Source organism: Chenopodium quinoa, unplaced genomic scaffold, assembly GCF_001683475.1.
Source record: "Chenopodium quinoa cultivar QQ74 unplaced genomic scaffold, ASM168347v1, whole genome shotgun sequence".
Classification (NCBI taxonomy): domain Eukaryota; kingdom Viridiplantae; phylum Streptophyta; class Magnoliopsida; order Caryophyllales; family Amaranthaceae; genus Chenopodium; species Chenopodium quinoa.
The window spans coordinates 3,234,345-3,254,617 of NW_018744633.1; the positions used below are offsets into that span (position 1 = coordinate 3,234,345).

Genomic DNA, 20,273 nt, shown 5'->3' on the forward strand with positions numbered 1-20,273 from the left:
TCACCTATCTACAAGTATTTATTATCTCCCTAGTTTTTGACGTGCATAAAGTTTTAAGTAATTGGGTATAAAACAACTAATTTGAGACAAAGGAAATTAAAAAATAAGGGTTTGTTCTTTTAAGATTATTTTCAGTTTAGCTGAGCTTCAATAAGTTCAGTTCAGTTCAGTTCTTAATTTCCTTCTATCATAAAATATTTAGTTCAGTTTAGTTCAGTCATTTCAGTCAATCAGACCAGGTCCCAAGTTTTCAATATACTGAGAAGTTTACGAATATCAAATGATGCTTAACTGAGTTGACGGCTTAGATTTAGAAAACTTCTACATTAATATTTTGAGTCAATGAAAGTGTTTATTTCTTCGTTTGATTGAGGCTATTTGCAAATAGGATTGAATTTAGAGCTGTCAATTCGGGTAAACAAGTCGAGTTTGGGTCGGGTAAGAGTGGGTCAGGTCAACTTGGGTTGGGTCAATTCGGATTAATTCCATAACATATGCGGGTCGGGTTTGGGTTGGGTCATGCTTGAGTCGAGTCACGTCGGGTCATACTTCTTATCGGGTTTGAGTCGGGTTTAGGTCGGGTTAATAACAGCTTGGGTTACATTCGGGTCGGATGAACAATAGGTCGAGTTTAATTCGGGTTTTCACGGGTTAAAACGGGTTAGGATAATTCTCGGGTTCGAGTCAGGTTCTGTTCAATTCAATAATTTGCGGGTTAGAATCAGGTCGGGTCATTCTCGGATTTGAGTCGGGTTTGGTCTAAGTCAATAATTTACAGATTATAATCAAGTCGGGTCATTTTCAAGTCGGGTCATTCTCGGATTCAAGTCGAGTTCAGTTCAAGTCAATAATTTGCGGGTTATAATAATCAGGTTGGGTCATTTTCAAGTCGGGTCATTCTCGAATTCAAGTTGGATTATGTTCAAGTCAATAATTTGCAGGTTACAATCAGGTCGGGTCATTTCCAAGTCAGGTCATTTTCGGGTTCAACTAACTATAAATAGATAATTATCATTTTTATCAAGCTAATTATTTCCTTTGACTATAATATATATGACAATATACTAGGGAACTATAGTCTATAATTTAGGAAGATAATTAACTCCTTCGATCATACAACAAATATATACTATATTTAACTCTTAAATTTGAGGATGATGTTCCTTTCTTTTGCTGGCCTGGACCGACTTGGTCTCCCTAGAAAAAATTCTTTGATCAACAATAATAAGGTGGTCTAAATTGCATTTAAGGTGATTTGAAATCGGGTCAAAAACAATTTGGGTTGAATTTAGGTCGGCTCAATAACAAGTCGTGTTAATTTCGAGTCGGGTTAGTAACATATCGGGTTGAATTTTTTGTTCGGGTAAGTAATATGTCTGGAAAAATTCGGATCGAGTCAATAACAAGTCGGGTTGATTTTGGGTCGGGTTTGTAACAGGTTGGGTTAAATTCGGGTCAAGTTAGAACGGGTCGGGTTGAATTCAGGTCAGGTTAGTAACAAGTCGGGTTAAATTAAGGATTATACGGGTTGAAATGAGTTTGGGTCAATTTCGGTTCAAGTCGGGTTCGTTGCAAGTTAATTAAATGGACGTTGTAAACCGGTAAATCGGTGCAAGTTGTAAACCGGTAAATTAGCCGTTTAAAAGCAAATTGACTGGTTCCAAAAACCCAATTGGACTACCGGAGGGTATTAGGGACCATGGTAAAAAATTCGGCAATTTTTATTTCGGGCAAAAAAAAGTCAAAAAAATCCAAAATTGAAGGTTAATATCCACGTTTTTTGAGAAATTTTGGAGATTTCAGGGCCCGGTGTCGAAAAGTGTTGAAATTCTATGGGATACATCTCGGGGTCATATAATTCCGTTTGAAACCATATATGATCATATTTGTTGTCATAAATGTTAGTGGTAGGCTTGAATTAATGAAATCGGTGCAAGTTGTAAACCGGTAAATTGGTCGTTTAAAGGAAAATTGGATGGTTCCACCCACCCAATTGGACCCCCGGAAGGTATTAGGGACCATGGTAAACATTTATGCAATTTTTAATTCCGGGCGAAAGAAAGTCGAAAAAATCCAAAATTGAAGACTAATATCCACGCTTTTTGAGAAATTTTGGAGGTTTCAGAGCCCAGTGTCGAAAAGTCTTGAAATTTTAAGGGATAGATCTCGGGGTCATATAATTTCGTATGGAATCATATATAATCATTATTTGTTGTCATAAATGTTCGTGGTAAGCTTGACTCGATGAAATTGGTGCAAGTTGTAAACTGGTAAATTGGTCGTTTAAATGCAAATTGGATGGTTCCGTCCACCCAATGGAACTCCCAAATAGTATAAGGGATCATGGTAAACATTTCGGCAATTTTAAATTTTCGGGCGAAAAAAGTCAAAAAATTCCAAAATTGAAGGTTATATCCACGCTTTTTGAGAAGTTTTGGAGGTTTCGCGGCACGGTGTCAAAAAGTCTTGAGATTTTAAGGAATACATCTCGGGGTCATATTATGACGTTTGGAACCGTATATGATCATTATATGTCGTCATAAATGTTCGTGGTAGGCTTGAGTTATAGAAATCGGTGCAAGTTGAAAATTGGTAAATTGGCTGTTTAAAGGACAATTGGATGGTTCCACCCACCCAATTGGACTCCCGGAGGGTATTAATGACCATGGTAAACATTTCGGCAATTTTTATTTCCAGGCGAAAAAAAGTCGAAAATTCCAAAATTTTAGGCTAATATCCACGTTTTTTGAGAAATTTCGAAGGTTTCGACGGTGTCGAAACGGCTCGAAAAATTAAGGGATACATCTAAGGGTCATATAATGCCGTTTGGAATCATATACAATCATTATTTGTTGTCATAAATGTTTGTGGTAGGCTTGAGTTAATGAAATCGAAGTAAGTTGTAAATCGGTAAATTGGACGTTTAAAGGCAAATTGGATGGTTCCATCCACCCAATTGGACTCTCGGAGGGTATTAGGGACCATGATAAACGTTTCAGCAATTTTTATTTTCAAGCGAAAAAAAGTCAAAAAAATCCAATATTGAAGGCTAATATCCACGTTTTTTGAGAAATTTTGGAGGTTTAAGGGCCCGGTGTCGAAAAATCTTGAAACTCTATGAGATACATCTCAGGGTCATATAATGCCGTTTGGAACCATATATATATGATCATTATTTGTTGTCATAAATGTTTGTGGTTGGCTTGAATTAATGAAATCGATGCAAGTTATAAACCGGTAAATTGGTCGTTTAAAGGACAATTGGATGGTTCTATCCACCCAATTGGACCCCCGGAAGGTATTAGGGACCATGGTAAACATTTCGGCAATTTTTAATTCCGGGCGAAAGAAAGTAAAAAAATTCCAAAATTGAAGACTCCACGCTTTTTGTGAAATTTTCGAGGTTTCAGAGCCCAGTGTCGAAAGGTCTTGAAATTTTAAGGGATACATCTCGGGGTCATATAATGTCGTATGGAACTATATGTAATCATTATTTGTTGTCATAAATATTTGTGGTAAGCTTGAGTTAATGAAATCGGTGCAAGTTGTAAACCGGTAAATTGGTCGTTTAAAGGCAAATTGGATGGTTCCACCCACCAAATTGGACTCCTAGAGGGTATTAGGAATCATGGTAAACATTTTGGAAATTTTTATTTCCAGACGAAAATAAGTCAAAAAAAATTCGAAATTGAAGGCTAATATCCACGTTTTTTTTTTTTGGAATTTCGAAGGTTTTTGGGATCGGTGTAGAAAAGTCTTGATATTTTAGGGGATTCATCTCGGGGTCATATAATGCCATTTGGAACCATATATGATCATTATATGTTGTCATAAATGTTCGTATAGTAGGCTTGAGTTAATGAAATTGGTGCAAGTTGTAAACTGATAAATTGGCCGTTTAAAGGCAAATTGGATAGTTTAACCCAGCCAATTGGACGAACGGAGGGTATTAGGGACCATGGTAAACATTTCGAAAATTTTTATTTCTGGGTGAAATTAAGTCAAAAAATTCCAAAATTGAAGGCTAATTTTTATCCACGCTTTTTGAGTAATTTTGGAGGTTTCGGGACTCGCTGTCTTAAAGTCTTAATATTTTAAGGGATACATCTCAGGGTGATCATATAATGCTGTTTACAACCATATATGATTATTAAATGTTGTCATAAATGTTCGTGGTAGGCTTGATTTAATGAAATCAGTGCAACTTGTAAATTGGTAAATTATATTGGTCGTTTATAGGCAAATTTTAGGGAATACATATCGGGGTCATATAATGTCATTTGGAACCATATATGATCATTATTTGTTGTCATAAATGTTCGTGGTATGCTTGAGTTAATGAAATCGCTGCAAGTAAACCGGTAATAAATTGGTCGTTTAAAGGCAAATAGGATGGTTCCACAAATCTAATTGGACTCTCGAAGGGTATTAGGTAATATGGTAAACATTTCAGAAATTTTTATTTCCGGGTGAAGAAAAGTCAAAAATTTCCAAAATTGAATCCACGCATTTTGCGAAATTTTGAAGGTTCCAGTACTGGTGTCGAAAAGTCATGAAATTCTAGGGGATACACCTCGAGGTCATATAATTCCTTTTGGAACCATTTTTAATCATTATATGTTGTCATAAATGTTCGCGGTAGGCTTGAGTTAATGAAATTAGTGCAACTTGTAAACCGGTGATCGTTTAAAGGCAAATCGGATAGTTCAACCCACCCGATTGGACTCCCCAGGGTATTAGGGACCATGGTAAAAATTTCAGCAATTTTTATTTCTGGGCGAAAATAAGTCTAAAATATCCAAAATTTAACGCTAATATCCCCGCTTTTTGAGAAATTTTGGAGCTTTCGGGGTCCGATGTCGAAAAGCCTTGATATTTTAGGAGATACATCTCGGGGTCATTTAATGTCGTTTGGAACTATACGTGATCATTATTTGTTATCATAAATGCTCGTGGTAGGCTTGAGTTAATGAAATTGGTGCAAGTTGTAAACCGGTAAATTATATGTTTAAAGGAAAATTGGATGGTTCCACCCACCCAATTGGACTTCCGGAGGGTATTAGAGGCCATGGTAAACATTTCGGCAATTTTTATTTCCGGGCAAAATGAATTCAAAAAATTCCAAAATTAAAGGCTAATATCCACATTTTTTGAGAAATTTCGAAAGCTTTGGGGCTCGGTTTCGAAAAGACATGAGATTTTAGGGGATATATCTCGGGGTCATATAATGCCGTTTGAAACCATAAATGACCATTATATGTTGTCATAAATTTTCGTGGTAGGCTTGAGTTAATAAAATCAGTGCAATATGTAAACCGGTAAATTGGTGGTTAAAAGGCAAATTTGATGGTTCCACCCAACCAATTGGACTTCCGGAGGATATTAAGGACCATGGTAAACATTTCACCAATTTTAATTTTCAGGTGAAAAAAAAAATCAAAATTTTCCAAAATTGAAGGGTAATATCCACGTTTTTTAAGAAAATTTTGAGGTTTTGGGACCTGGTGTCGAAAAGACTTGAGATTTTAGGGAATACATCTCGGGTCATATAATGTCGTTTGGAACCATATATGATCATTATTTGTTGTCATAAATGTTCCTGGTAGCTAGGCTTGAGTTAATGAAATCGGTGTAAGTTGTAAACCGGTAATTTGGTCGTTTAAAGGCAAATTAGATGGTTCCACCCTCCCAATTGGACTCCCGAAGGATATTAGATACTATGGTAAACATTTTGGCAATTTTTATTTTCAGGCGAAAAAAAAGTCAAAAAAATTCCGAAACTAAAGGCTAATATCCACGCCTTTTTGAGAAATTTTGGAGGTTTCGGGGCCCGGTGTCGAAAAGGCTTGAGATTTTAGGGGATAATTTTCGGGGTCAAATAATGTCGTTTGGAACCATATATGATCATTATATGTTGTCATAAATGTTCGTGGTAGGGTTTTGTTAATGAAATCGGTGCAAGATGTAAACCGGTAAATTGGTCGTTTAAAGACAAATTGGATGGTTCCACCTACCCAATTGGACCCCCGGAGAGTATTAGGAACCATGGTAAACATTTCGGGAATTTTTTACTGGCGAAAAAAAAGACGAAAAATTCAAAAATTGAAGGCTAATATCCACGCTTTTTGAGAAATTTTGGAGGTTTTGGTTTGAATCCTACTTTTCAGTAATTACAATTTTTATTTCGAGTGATGTATATATTGTAAGCTATCAATTTTGTAACCTTTATTATATTACAATAGAAGATGAGAGAAAGAGAGAGATTTTATCTTTCAAAGACAAACAAATTGATTAGAGAAGTGAATAAATAAAGAGTGGTTTATTCCAAAAAAAAAAAATTATCAAAAAAAATTAAGGAAAACATTTGGAGTTTGTATTTTTATAGACTACATACATATTGATGAAAATAGTATAGTGCACCCGAAAAGAACATTAGACTTATTTTAAAGAACATGAGGAAAAAAAAAAAAAAAAAAAAAGAACATACGAGTGTTTGAAAAAGAACATGCTAGTATTTGAAAAAGAACATGCATAATAGTGTTCAACACAAGAACATATTTGTGTTTGGCAAAGAACATGGCCTTCGAAAAGAACATTAGGTATATTTTAAAGAACATGGAATAAAAAGAACATGTTAGTGTTTGAAAAAGAACAAGCCAGTGTTTGAAAAAGAACATGCTAGTATTTGAAAAAGAACATGCATAATAGTGTTCAACAAAAGAACATGACCTCCGAAAAGAACATTACGCATATTTTAAAGAACATGGAATAAAAAGAACTTGTTAGTGTTTGAAAAAGAACAAGCTAGTGTTTGAAAAATTAACCTTGCTTGGTTATCTTCCAGTTGGCTTCAATTCATTACTATTCTTCTTTCTCCTCTAATTGTTCTTTTTTGAACAACTTGTACTTTATAGCTTTAATTATTATTATTTTTTTAAAAAAAAACCCCAAATTCACAAAATTAAACACTTTGACTTTAAAATTATTGACGAAAAACAATTTGCATGTACAAAATTTATACTTACATTTTACTTGAATCCACCATTTGTTTAAGTTTGAAGGTTGAATTGTTGAAATAAGTTCAATTTTTTTCTTGGGTTTCACTTTGAAGATGAACAATTTTGCTATTTTGAATTTTTTTTGAAAAATAGAAAAGGATAGAGAGAAAAGTTATGGAGAGAGAAAATGAGTACTTTGGAAATGATTTTTACCCAAATTCATTGAAATTCTTAAATGAAAACGATGGTGTAAAGGAGAGTAAAAATTGGCAGCAATAAAGAGAGTGATAGGAAGGGAAAGAGGAGTGAGAAATTGCAGGAGAAGAGAGTGATGGATTTGCAGTTGCAAGAAAATAAAAACATGCTCATTTTTTACCCATGTTCTTTTAAATATACTAAATGTTCTTTTGGGCGCACCATGCGCATGGTGCACCCGGGTGCACCAACCACAAATTAACATACTGATATACAAAAAATTATGTGGAGATACTACATGTTTACATAACACTGTTCGTGACTCTATACACCTAAAAAAAAAAATAGTGTGTGTATTGTATACTTGTATACAACAAATTTTATCTCCTCAAATTTCATGCTTCCTAATAACTATAAATCAACTTCATACGTAAAAGAAAACAAATACATATATAAAAGAACATGTCATCGTGAATTTGTGATAAAAGATCGTGAGATGTGTCATTTTTGCTCTTTAATTAACTTAAGCATTCCAGGGATGATCCAGTTATTCCCCCATGGTTCAATTATGTGCAACTGGAAAGGGAGAAGGTGGGATTTGATAACTTCACTATAGAAGTAGATGGGTCATGGGACAAGAGGTCCACTAGGGCAAGAATTGGCTGGGCGGTCATAAGGAATGAACAGGATAATCCTATGAGTAAGGGAGGGAAGCGTGGGGCTGCCTCATCAGTTATTCAATGTGAGGCTTGGGCCTGTCTCGAAGCTATGAAATGGGCCCAAACACAAGGTAAGGATGGGATCCTGCTTCTTTTCGACTATGTCTCACTCATTAACGACCTACAGGATTGATTGGGTAAGATCGTTGCCATTGCTTGGATGGTAAAAGAGATTAAAGAAGTGGGTGCGACTTTCAACAGATGTGCAATCCTGAAAGTCCCACGAGAACAGGTTCAAAAGGCTAATGAAATATCAAGAAAGTGTCGTGTTACTATTTCTAATGTGTAGTTGTTTTTTTGTTGTTACAGTTGCTATTGTCAAAAAAAAAAAAAAAAAAATATTAAGCATTTGTAACTTTTGAACATAATAATCATATTCATGATTGTTTAACTTAGAATACTCGTTTTTAGAAGCCCTAAACCACTCTTTATATTATCACTTGTTTTTTTTTTTAATAAGAAGCCTTTTTTCTTTTAGAAATTCAACAAATTAAATAAACTAATGAGAGTATAAAGAGTGAAACGAAAGGGCCAATAAAAACTTCTTATTAAAAAAGTTATAATATACATGTGTTGATTTTTATGATAATTGATTCTTGTTTTTGTGATATGCTTTTTTTATTAAATAAAATAGCATTATATTGCTATGATGACTAATTGAGTACTTTATACATCCATGATCATTTCCAATCAATAGAAAATAAAAAATATATATTTATATATATATCACAAATTATTAAAAAAGTTTAGCATTTATTCATGGAAGATAAAAATATTGAACAAATTTTTTTTGTGTTTTTGGCATTGAAATAAAAAATTGCTTGGATACAATGTTATAATAACTCCAAGACTAATACAGATACAACAGAATGCCTCACTCAGTTGATGCCATTCAATAATGACACCTCCTTTTTCAATTTTCTCTACTAAAATCTTAATAATGACAAATTCTTCCATGAAAAAATTTTAAACCCCATAACAAATTCTTAAGGAAAAAAAAAATTGTAGGAAAAAAAATTGCTATTTTTGTGTACGATTCGAATTATTAAATTGTCAACTTAGATGCTGTAAGGTGGAGGCTTTGGCAAGTTCTTGACAACACCACATAATAAGGAGTTGTCCGGGAGGTTGTATTCGTCCCTTAGCGATCGTTCCGGGGACAAAACACTCACGTACATCTGCTGCCCCAAGTATGCCCTCTCCGGGGACTCGTTCCTTAGCTGCCACATACCGGCATTGTCGAATGTTAGCATGATTGCTGCCCATGACTTGGGGTACACTTGGACCGTGTACCTGCTCACCGCGTCTAGGAGGTTGTAGTTCTTTCTTTTCTCCGGGGTCCATTCGCCTACTTCAATCCTGTTTTTGTACATTTTGTTACAAAATAGTATGTTACGATTGTTGTTAGCATAATATAACATGTATGACAACAAATATATTACTAGGCTTTCCTAGAGTGTACTAATATTGTTATTAGGCTTTATTAAAATTGTTCGTTGTTAGAAGGTTAGTATGTAACATGTATGACTACAAATATATGTGTTAGGCTTTATTTCTTAGTGTACGAATTATTGTGCTCGATATATATGTGTGTATATGTATGTATGTGTACTTACGCGACAGGGAAAAAGGAGTAGCCGTCCAAGTGGAAGGCCTGGATGCTCTTTTCGTGGTTTTCGAATATGATCTCGACAAAGTTCCTAAAGGTGGCGTTTAGTACATTAGGCCCTGTGGTGAACTTCTCCAAGGAATCGATGTTGGATGGTGGCTCGTCCTTGATGACATCGTATTTGAACTCCTTGTTCGCGACTTGGTAGTACTCGAGGAGCTTCAATGGGGTGTCGGCGTCAGTGTGGGAGTGTCCGTTGATGGCATAGCGAAGCTTTCCATCAACGGTGCCAGCAGTGGTAGCCAACTTGATGGTTCTAGTGATGTTGATTTGGCCATAGTGGTAAGACCCTTGTGGGTTAGGTCTGGCTGCACTAGCGGTCAAGTTCCATCTCAAGGATCGGAACTGGTTCAAGGACCAGGCCCAGCCCACGGGTGCCTCGGGAAGGGCCGTTGAAGGTGCACCCTTTCCACCTTCGTAACGCACAATGCCTGTTGCTTGAAGGTGGTACTTGGTGAACCTACAAAAATTAAGGTCACGTAACAATGTTAGCATGTCACATTTTATAACAACTTCGAGTGCTTGACCCAAAATTGAAATGACCGAGACATTAAGAGTCAAGCTAGATATTGTAAGGTTGCAATGCCTTTACTTTTCTGTCGTCGCATCCCTTAAATTGTTTGAAACTTTAATTGTACACTGTGTTAAATGTCTAAGTTGTTAGTTGGTTATAAATTATAAAGTCGAACCTGGTGGATGCAATCATGTAGTAGTCCTTAGGATCTTTATCAGCAGTGACAAGCACAGAGTAACACTGTCCAAGGTGGATATCGAGGGAGTCGTAGTCATTTTGAGCAGTGTGAGACCCTTCAACCTCGACAAGCTTCATGTTGTGACCTTGGAACCTAAAGTTGATAGAATTCTTCATTCCAACATTGCAAATTCGGTACCTATACGTCTTCCCGGGCTTCATGGTAAAGAGAGGCTCCTCCTTAGCATCACCTACCTTGCCTTGCCTACCATTCATCAACACACCATCAGGCCTAGCAAGAGACTTGCCACTGTCAAGGCGTTTCCTCAGCGCGGTGTGGCTGTCCTGGTACCAGTCTCCTACAAGGACGGTGTAGTCATCCTCGGGATCAGCAAATGGGACAGGAATCAACAGACGGCTGTTCACTCTTAGCCCACCAAATCCTCCTGCTGCCCTTAAGAAGCCGGTTGTTGGGAAGTAGAAGTAGCTTCCAATTTGATCCTTAACCTGGAACCGGTACGTGTAGTTTGTCCCCGGTAGAATCGGGCACATTGTTCCGGGTGTACCGTCTTGCCATGAGTTCTTCCTCTGTTGAATACCACTCCTACCAAAAAAATTTAACAAGATGAAAAACAAGTCAAAAAATATATATATTTTTTGTAAAATTTTCAATTTGGATCTTATATATAGATGTAATGGTATCATTCATTCTTGTATCATTAATTCGCGGTATTTGCATAGGCAGAGGTGAATATGGCCTTAGGAAAAATAATGTGAATTGTGCAAACCAAATGAGCAACAAGACTATACAAACCAGTGGAATAGGAGAGGCTCATCGAGGTGGTTGAACACATTGACAACGATGTTGTTATTGGTGGTTGTGTTAAGGTTAGGACCGGGAAATTCTCCATTAATGAGAACAACCTGTTGAGGAACTCCGAGGGGAGAACGAGTACCATAGGTAACCTTCCAATCGAAGAACAGGTAAGGATCCTCAGCTCGAACGATCATCACAACCATGGAAAGTAGCCATGGTAACAAAGACAAGGCGGTTGTACTCTTTCCCATATTGTACAAATATATATTACAGAGCTAACAAGATAAATTAATCTTAAGGCCTCCCTTAAATTATATTCTTTGAAATGAAAATTTCTTCTTTATAATGCTTAGTATGTTGTTTAAGAGGATTAGCCTGCTCGAGGCTTGTTAGCTCAAGCTTCAATATCGCCATTAACCTTCTTTATACTAAAGGTATTGAAGATGGAGATATTCCTAATAATAAGGGTAGCCTTCCAAATTCTTCCTAATTTTGGATTTTCTCATCATCAAAGTTCTAAGTATGGTTAACAATCTAAGATTAGTACATTTGTTCTTTTTTTCTCTTTTTTTCCTTATTCTAATTTTGCGGTTGTATTGTCCTAAAGCCTCTCAATTTCTTTTGTCTTTAAATGGTAGATTGACAATTTTTTGTTGATCTATATTTAGTACTGTATTTTATGTGCAATTATGGTAATTTGGTTGTGGAATTTCAAACTACCTTGAATTGACATGGTCAACAACAATCTCCCACTGCACTTCTAAAATATAAATTACGGATTATTATAAAATAAATCATCTTAAATAAAGCATATATGTATACGAAATACGAATAACATAGTATACAATATACAAGAACATAGCAAAAAATGTACTGTGCAATATTATATATATATTGATGTATAAATTTAATAATGATTCGATTAAATTTAATGTTTTTATGTTTCGGATTATTGGTATCTAACTATCTACTATAAGGTTTCAAGTCATAGTGGAACTTTAAAAAAATACTTGCTAATGTTTGCATTTTCCCCTGCTTATAATTTCCCCTGTTATAAGTTGACTTTTAATGAATGTATAATAAAGTCAACTTGTTGCGTGTATTAAGAAACAAAGGAAGCACGAAATATTAATTTCACTGTTCGGCCAAAAATGAAGCTATAAGCTTAACAGAACAGTACTCTGTATGGTAGTATACAGGTAAGCGTAAGACAAATTACCTTGACAGCCTCAAATATTTGATTAAGCACCTTAGGATACAAGGCGCTTCACCAATATTTCTGCATGTTCCCTCACCATTAGCTCATTAGGAAAGGATGAATATCATTGGTACAATAATTTGAATTATCGCGTTCTTGAATTACGTAGAACTACAAAAACCTATAGGCCAAAACTGGGAAGAATATATCAGTTCTGAGATGTAGCAACATTTTCTTCCTCTTCACTCTCAACGAGATCACTAGATGCAGCAGAAGGGATCCTATGTCGCTTCAAAATGCGAGAAGTTGCAAGCTTAGCTTTATGGTAGTCCAATACAATAACTCTATCATCATCCAAATCAATCCTCAAGTTCTTTTCTTTGCACTCCTCTACAAGCTGGCATAAGTGTTTTAGATTATCAATCTCCACTCCGTTTACTTTTTTCACCTGCTCAACATACATCTTTGTCAGACACTGAAACGGAGAGGAATCAAAGGTATTGCATGTACACCGTAGCATGTACAAGAACAAAAGAGCAATCAACTAAGAAAAACATAGTTTGGGAAGGTGGCTATGTTCTTTTAGCCTGTAAAACTAATCTTTGTTTATGGTCATCAGAAGGAAAAAATAATGCCCAAGCATTCAACAAGTTTATTTCTCCCTGCCTTCTTCATTTCAATATCCCCACAAAAGTTGAAGCTGAACTAAAGTAGATCTAAGCATATGTGATATCACTCAAAAGACATCAGCTAAAAACCGGGGTGTTGTGACTTGTGAGGTCCATGGGAAATACCCTCGCTTGTTTCATTTCAAGATCCAAAAAAAGGTCTAAAAGTGTTCAAAACTAAAGACTAATTAACGCTTTTGGACCAATTTTGGAGGTTCAAGACCCAGTGTTGAAAAATCTCGGGATTGTAGCGAACGCATCCCATAGTCATATAATGTTGTTTGAAACCATATATGCCTAGTAATTGGCCACATAAAAGTCGTGGTAGCCTTTAGTTAATTAAAGGAGGCGCGTATGAAAAAGGCTAAAGTGACGGTTTAAAGGCAAAGTGGATAACTTCAACCACCCTAATGGCCTCCTAGAATGTCGGGGGATCTATGAAAAGAACCTCAACCATTTTTCTTTCCGAGTCCGGAAAAATCTAAAATTGTCCAAAATTGAAGGTTTTGGGACAAATTTAGAGGTTTTGGGACCCGATGTCGAAAAATGTCAAGATTGTATGGGATGGATATTGGGGTCATATTATATTGTTGGAAACCATATATGACCACTACTAAGTCATATAAAGTTCTGTCGTGGCCTTTAGCAAATAAAGGGAGCATAAGTACACTGGGGGGGGGGGGGGGTCTTGGGGTCTGTGAGAAGCACCCCAACCTACTTCCTCTCCGGGTCAAAAAAAAGGCCAAAAATCGTCCAAAATTAAAGACTATAATCCACGTCCACGCTTTCGGGCAGTTTTGGAATTTTTTCCATAATTGAAGTGAGTGTGTTGGGTGTCCTCTAATGTCATATAAGTTGGTTGGATACGAAGCCTATCAATAGGTCTATAAAGTTCCAAGAATGAATGCCCCTTAATGGCCAATCGAAACCTTGGGGGTCGCACAAGGCAATATCTGAAGTACATCTAGTAGGTCACTAATGTGAAGTGAAATGTATATACATGGTCTTCAGTCGTCTAATACTAGCCTTAACTCCTTTTAGCTGACTTCAATGATGTCAACTTTATAAGGACTACAGAATGCAACTCCCATGTCATGGAGTAGCTAATAGAGTGATAAATTTCTAGTCAGAATTCCCACTTAATCTGGAACGAAGACAGTATTAGAGTATTTGCAAGGAGAAATCACTAACATCATGTCAGAGAAAGTTCACAATCATTTTGGAAATTGCGGGCTAGAAGCATCAAATATAAGATAAATCTTTTCATAAAAAGTTTCTCAAAGTACCTGCAATTCTGCAAGACGCTCATATCCTGCATTAATATCATCCATCAGAACCTGAAATAGAAGGTATCAGCAGCAAACCATTAAATAATAGTTACTCAAAGTAGTAAATTTACAGCAGAACCCAATGTAGATACAAAAGAGGGGGGCACAAGGAAAAGAGTGGGTTGGGTAGCTCACAGTTTTGTGAAAGCTTGGCCAATTGTGTTTTAGTTTGGTTTCCTTTGATTTACTATGATATAACCAGAAAGATTTGAATGGTCAACTTGTCAGAAAGCTAGATTTTGCAATGACTGAAAGATGAGATACAGCAAGAACAAAGGGCATGCGATACCAGCAGTCTCTTCTAAATACCACTAAAAAAGCTAGATAATTTCTTCAGAAAAGCTATCACAAGTTTATCTTCAAGGTCAGATACACAGTTTCCTCACCGATTCTCAATCTCACTTACCTAGAATATTAAATTTTGCCTTCAAACAATACTAGGTAAATGGTGGATTTTGCAGTAGTGCAATCTGCCGATGTATATTCAGGTAATAGATATAATTAGGCCTAAACCCACCAAACTTCAAAAAGATCTTGCTGGAAGACAGAAGAAAGGGGGAGGAATGCAGAGATGAATAAGAAAAAACTGTAGTGTATCCAAGAAGGGCTCACTGACGCATTCAAAAACAGTTTAATGCTTACATATGAAATTTGTCTCTTGTAAAAAGATACCTGCGATAATATGACTAGCTGTTCACCAGCCTTCTTGGGTTGTTCTCTGAGTGCACGTTCACACAATCTACGTGGAGAGGCATTATACCATTCTTCTCCATACTCATGGAGGTATGGCTGGGACAGAGGGATGAAAAGAAGACCAGCAAATATGTAGTAACTAGGCAGCTTATCAAATTGATGGACAGGAACCAATGGTTGCAACTGCAAGAGAATTTTAAGCCAATGTAAATATCATCTGTAGAGAATTGTTGCCATGATAAATGCAAAAAAACGTATAAATTCAAACAAGTTCACAACAACACCAGAGGCACAATACCAAAACCACAACCCAATCACTAGTTCTCTAAATAAAGGTATATGGCATTCTTTGGGTTCATGAGGTTAAGGGCCTGCTCCATCATAATATTTTTTTTAGGTCATTAAAGCAACCCAACTAGATCATAAGTATCTAGTAGTGACTGATCTATCCCCTTTGAGTTCAAGTGTGCATGTATACAATTGCATGAATTTGTGTGAGGTTCTGCTCTTCATAGGTGTGGTCATTGCCGTCATTCATATATTAAGAGCATATCATAAAAAAAAAAAGTTAAAATACAAAAAAGGTTCTGACTTACAGGATGAACATTTATCAAAAAGTTGCACTCTTTGCCGTCCCTTAACACCTTCAGCTCAGCTTTCTCATTTGGTTTCTTCATGGAGACCAGATGATCAAAAGTTATTCGCTCTCGATTCCTGAAAGGAACTACCATTGTAGTAATCACTTCAGGATATCAGAAAAGGAAAAACAGCAAGCACTCTACATGCCACTATGCCAGCGCAAAAGAAAATAATAAAGTTTTCAAAAGACTTGTTAATAGGAAACAGGCAAGAAGAAGTTATATACACACCTTCCTTTTCACTCGTAATTACACAACATGCTGAAACAAATTGATATCTCATTCACCAATATAAGTGAAAAAAATAATATACAATACTTCGCTACTTTTATGGGAATCCCTTATACAAAAGTTCTTTGCTGGCTATCACACATAAATAGTCAAAGCACAAGCTTTCTTGATTTACAATATCACAAAGTTGCAGAGAACAAGTACCTGTCCCATCATTGGCAATAGCCACACCATCAAACGCAAGAATAACATCATCTCTCTTCAAAATCTTGTGAGCTTCCGATATTGGGTTAATTTTACTCACAAGCACCCCAGTCATTCCATTGTCCATCCCAAAGTGCTCTCGGAGCTGCTGATTTTCCATTGCTTGGCATGACAAACCTAAAGAACAGAATCCCACATACTTACCACATTCTTCGATACCAGCTATAAAATGCTTTATCACAGGCACGGGAATTATGTAACTGCAACAGATTATGCACATATAAGTAAAAGAACAACATAGGAGATGCTTACATTATCTATGTGCTTTCATTATATATGATTTGGTTGGGATACTACTCTACCCATTCAGTAATAGTCACATATACGAAATGCTCTGGAAGAGTTATAGCATTCTCAAAATATTAGAAGATTGTATTTTAAGCTACCCAAGATACCATCAGAACCCCACTTGTTTATGACACGTATGAAGGCTATGACTGTAAAATCATGCAATAATAATAGTGTGGATATTTGTGTACGGATGAAGCCGAAAGAAAGTTTTCACTTTGTAACCCATCTACTTACATGTGTGTGTCATGAACAAGAACTAATTATTTAAGCCCAATCAGCTACATTACCTCTATCTATATAATAAGTAAAACAAAACTTAGTAACTACGTATATTTAACCATTGAAAATTATAGTAGAATAATTCAACTTGTCAATAAATTGATTTGCTGAAGCAGTACTTAAGTAAGAACAGAGTTACTAACAAGTGCTAGGCAAGGGGCAAAAGAAAGAACAATTTCCCACATCAGCACTCTCACCTAGCTGAAGTGATTTTCTTTGTCCAAGAGCTAGATACGTATTGAAATCACACAGCATACTCACCCGATATTTTCTGCACCTGAAAGGTTCTGGAAAGCTACTCCAGCAACTTTATCTCCCATGATTGCCGGGCCTCCACTATTACCCGGATTAATTGCTGCATCAATTTGTATTGCCAAGAGTTGAGTAGCTCCATGAACATATTGTGTTGGCTCAACTCTGGAAACAACACCTTTTGTTACAGATATATTATCACCTCCTGTAGATGAGTATAAAATGCTATCAGCTGCCTAGGTCAAGCCAATATAATAAATCATTTAAAAATTCAACATGTATGCAGGCTATAGCTCAGTTCTCCTCATTGCTTGTAAGCCTTAACGGTTGTAAATAAACAAGAAAAGTCCAAGTCTTCATCCCAGACCATAGATTGCACGTGCACTAATATTTTGTGACTTGTGTGTGGAAGACACAATTTATATGTATTCGATGAGATTGAAGTATGCAACAGACATCTATCTACTACAATACTTCATAATATGAAAATCCAAACAGATTTACCATGTAGCATTACCTTGGGGATATCCAACAACAGCAACAGCTTCTTGCAAAAACGGAATCTCTCCAAGTTCTAAATGGTTTACACCCTGCCAAAACTCTTCATTTTCAACAACTAGGACAGCCAAATCACATTCATGTCCAACTGCCAATACTTCTGCTCTATACTTAGTAGGACATCCATGCTTCCTAACGAGCACAAACGTGTGATCCGCCACCACGTGAGCATTAGTCAGGATCTTTTTTCCAGAAATCACAAACCCTTCAAAAAAGCAATACCATCAACAAAGTTTATTTCTTCATATATGACTGAATTTAAAATATATAGCAGTTAAGCAATCAAATTAAGTTTAATGTAATACTTCCCCAAAACCTCGATAACATTCCATCAGTGGAACAATAAGTTTGAAACGTGCATTGAACGCGATTGATCATCTATTTTACTTCCACAACTCTCTAATTTTTCCCATTTTACTTCTCACTAGTCACTACCAACAGACTCAACACTCTCTCCCACCCTTTCCTCTCCATAACCCAGCAAAACTATGAGTTAATATGTCGTCTTTCGATCAGGTTAAATATTTCATAAATGCATAGTGATCACATTACTGTTCCAAGACTTTCAATTACAAAATTTCTTCCCTATTAAGCTCCAACAGATTTATCAAAATACTACAGCCCAAACTGCTGTTAACAATCATAAGTTCATAACAGTTACCAAATTCAAACATGAAAATAATTGAAACCCACAATTATTTAACAAAAATGAATTAATAAACATAAAATGGAATAACAATTCAATGAAAAAGGGGGTGAATTTACCAGAACCCATAGTTTCGCGCTGCAATTTATTTTGCCAAGGAAGAAAATAATTAGGACTACTAGCAACAGTAAAAATCTTAATCACGGAATCAAGAGCTAATTCAACTGCAGCATAAACATCCGTCTCCGTCAATTTATGCCCAGAAACTTCTTCTTCTTCAAACCCCACTTCATGATCATCCAATTGATCATTATTCACATCATTTTTGCACAAATTGGGAACATGGGTATTATTAATTGCCCCAGTAACAACATATTTGGGGAAATTTAAGCAATTATCTTTGATAAATGAAGTGGGGTTAGAAGAAGAGGAAAATGAGTAAGGTTTGTGAATGGAGAAAGAGGAGAGAGAAAGAAGGGGTCGACGGCGAAGAGAGTGGAGGAGAGAGAGTGAAGACGTTAGAGTGTGGACTGCTCGGCGGAGGTTATGGCCTTGCATCGCTCTCCTCCGACTATGGTGTTTTGCGGTTGATTTGGGGTTTTTAACAGGGTTTAAGGGGTTAGCCTGTTGCTGTGTGAACAGATGGTCAAGTGCGCTAGGCTAGCCACCCATATGGTAGAAGGGTTTTGGAGTTTGAGCTATATTGTGGACTTGATGATTGGCTTAATGACTCGAGCCAGTTTTCTCATGATGTGTCATGACTTGTGAATCTCGAATAAACTTGTAGCTAGGTCGTAATAATCAGTGTACAAAAATCAAGTGTAATAAAATTAAGTTAAGATTAGCAAACTAGACTTGAATGAAAGCCGTCATCTAATATCCTAATGGTGATATAGTCATTTAGCCTAGAAAAAGGATCATTCGGAAAAGAAAAGAAAAAAAAATATATGAATGAATAGCTCATCTTAGACCTAGATTAGATCAAAGTAAATAGCTAGCTGATCAACCCACCATTTTGGAAGGAAAGAAGAATTAAAAGGATGTTATTGGACTAATATATATGACTCTTACATAGCAAAAGAGACCTTGTCGGAGATAATTGTTCATTCTTACTCTAGTTACACGACTTTTACGACCTAATATCTTTTCATATGTGTTGACTCTCCCTAATGTAGATCAAAACCTAGCGTGGCGCACACAAGTGATACCTAGGCCACCTCGAATCTTGCAAATTAAACCCAAAAATCAAAGTGGAGGTCATGTCTTGAAAAGTTGAAAACCCTGAACAAATTGCAATCTAGCATATATATGTCCGCCTAATAGGTGAAATCAACCTTATAATGCAACAATATAGTTAGATGGAGATTTCCTCCACCTTTCTTTGGTTATGATGTTAAAATGACTAGACGAATTATCTGGATAATTGTAATTGCTAAATTACTTTCAAAGGCGTTAACTATTTGGCTAGTTTATGTTATCTATTTGGCTAGTTTTTGCACGCCCAATGAGTTGATTTCTATATGATAGTTGAATGTAACGTAATTGAATTCTCTATTGGATTGTGTACAGATACGTCAATGAGTTTGATGATGTGTATACTTAATAGTGGTGTTTGATGTTTGTAATCTGAAACGGACCACTTGACAGATTTTAATGAATTTTAATATGGCTATAATTAAATTAACCACGATACAAGTAAGGAAATAATATGTAGTACCACTTTTTTTCTTTTTTTTTTGACGGGATATGTAGTACCACTTTATTGATAGATAATACTCGTTTTAGAATAATAGAGTATGTTTTTATTAATTAATTAATGCGTATCTATAATATTGTCCTATGATTATTACTAAAAGAAAATTAGTGTTAATATATCATACTTATAGCAAAATACACGTGGAATGTAGCTTAAGGTTTTAAATTAACTTAGCCTCGAATCCATCACATTGATTTCCCTAAATGAGTCAAGAACATAAAAAATTAAAATACTAATAATAAATAGCCCTATTTAGCATAGATTTGGCCACGCACCGTGCATGAGATACAATATAGCATAAATTTGGCTACCCTGCACGAGAAATAATTCGGACTCAATTCCATTCAAATTAACCAATATAAAGTTGTATGCCTTAAAGATA

At 36.0% G+C, this 20,273-nt stretch overlaps 2 protein-coding genes across 2 annotated transcripts; both read right to left on the bottom strand.

Annotated features, from left to right (window-relative positions):
- Positions 1-8,664: 8,664 nt before the first annotated feature.
- Positions 8,665-11,479, bottom strand: LOC110701028 (L-ascorbate oxidase homolog). The gene is made up of 4 exons (XM_021878609.1): positions 11,087-11,479; positions 10,271-10,876; positions 9,529-10,041; positions 8,665-9,271 (listed from the first exon to the last, which is right to left on the bottom strand). Exons 1-4 carry the CDS (start codon positions 11,338-11,340, stop codon positions 8,971-8,973), a joined length of 1,674 nt encoding a protein of 557 aa, XP_021734301.1. The 5' UTR covers positions 11,341-11,479; the 3' UTR covers positions 8,665-8,970.
- Positions 11,480-12,169: 690 nt separating this feature from the next.
- Positions 12,170-18,849, bottom strand: LOC110701029 (protease Do-like 10, mitochondrial). Its single transcript, XM_021878610.1, has 8 exons — positions 18,255-18,849; positions 17,449-17,694; positions 16,941-17,136; positions 16,050-16,309; positions 15,573-15,700; positions 14,956-15,159; positions 14,242-14,292; positions 12,170-12,735 (listed from the first exon to the last, which is right to left on the bottom strand). The coding sequence occupies exons 1-8, from the start codon at positions 18,691-18,693 to the stop codon at positions 12,496-12,498; spliced, it is 1,764 nt and encodes a 587-aa protein (XP_021734302.1). The 5' UTR covers positions 18,694-18,849; the 3' UTR covers positions 12,170-12,495.
- Between the last annotated feature and the right edge of the window lie 1,424 nt (positions 18,850-20,273).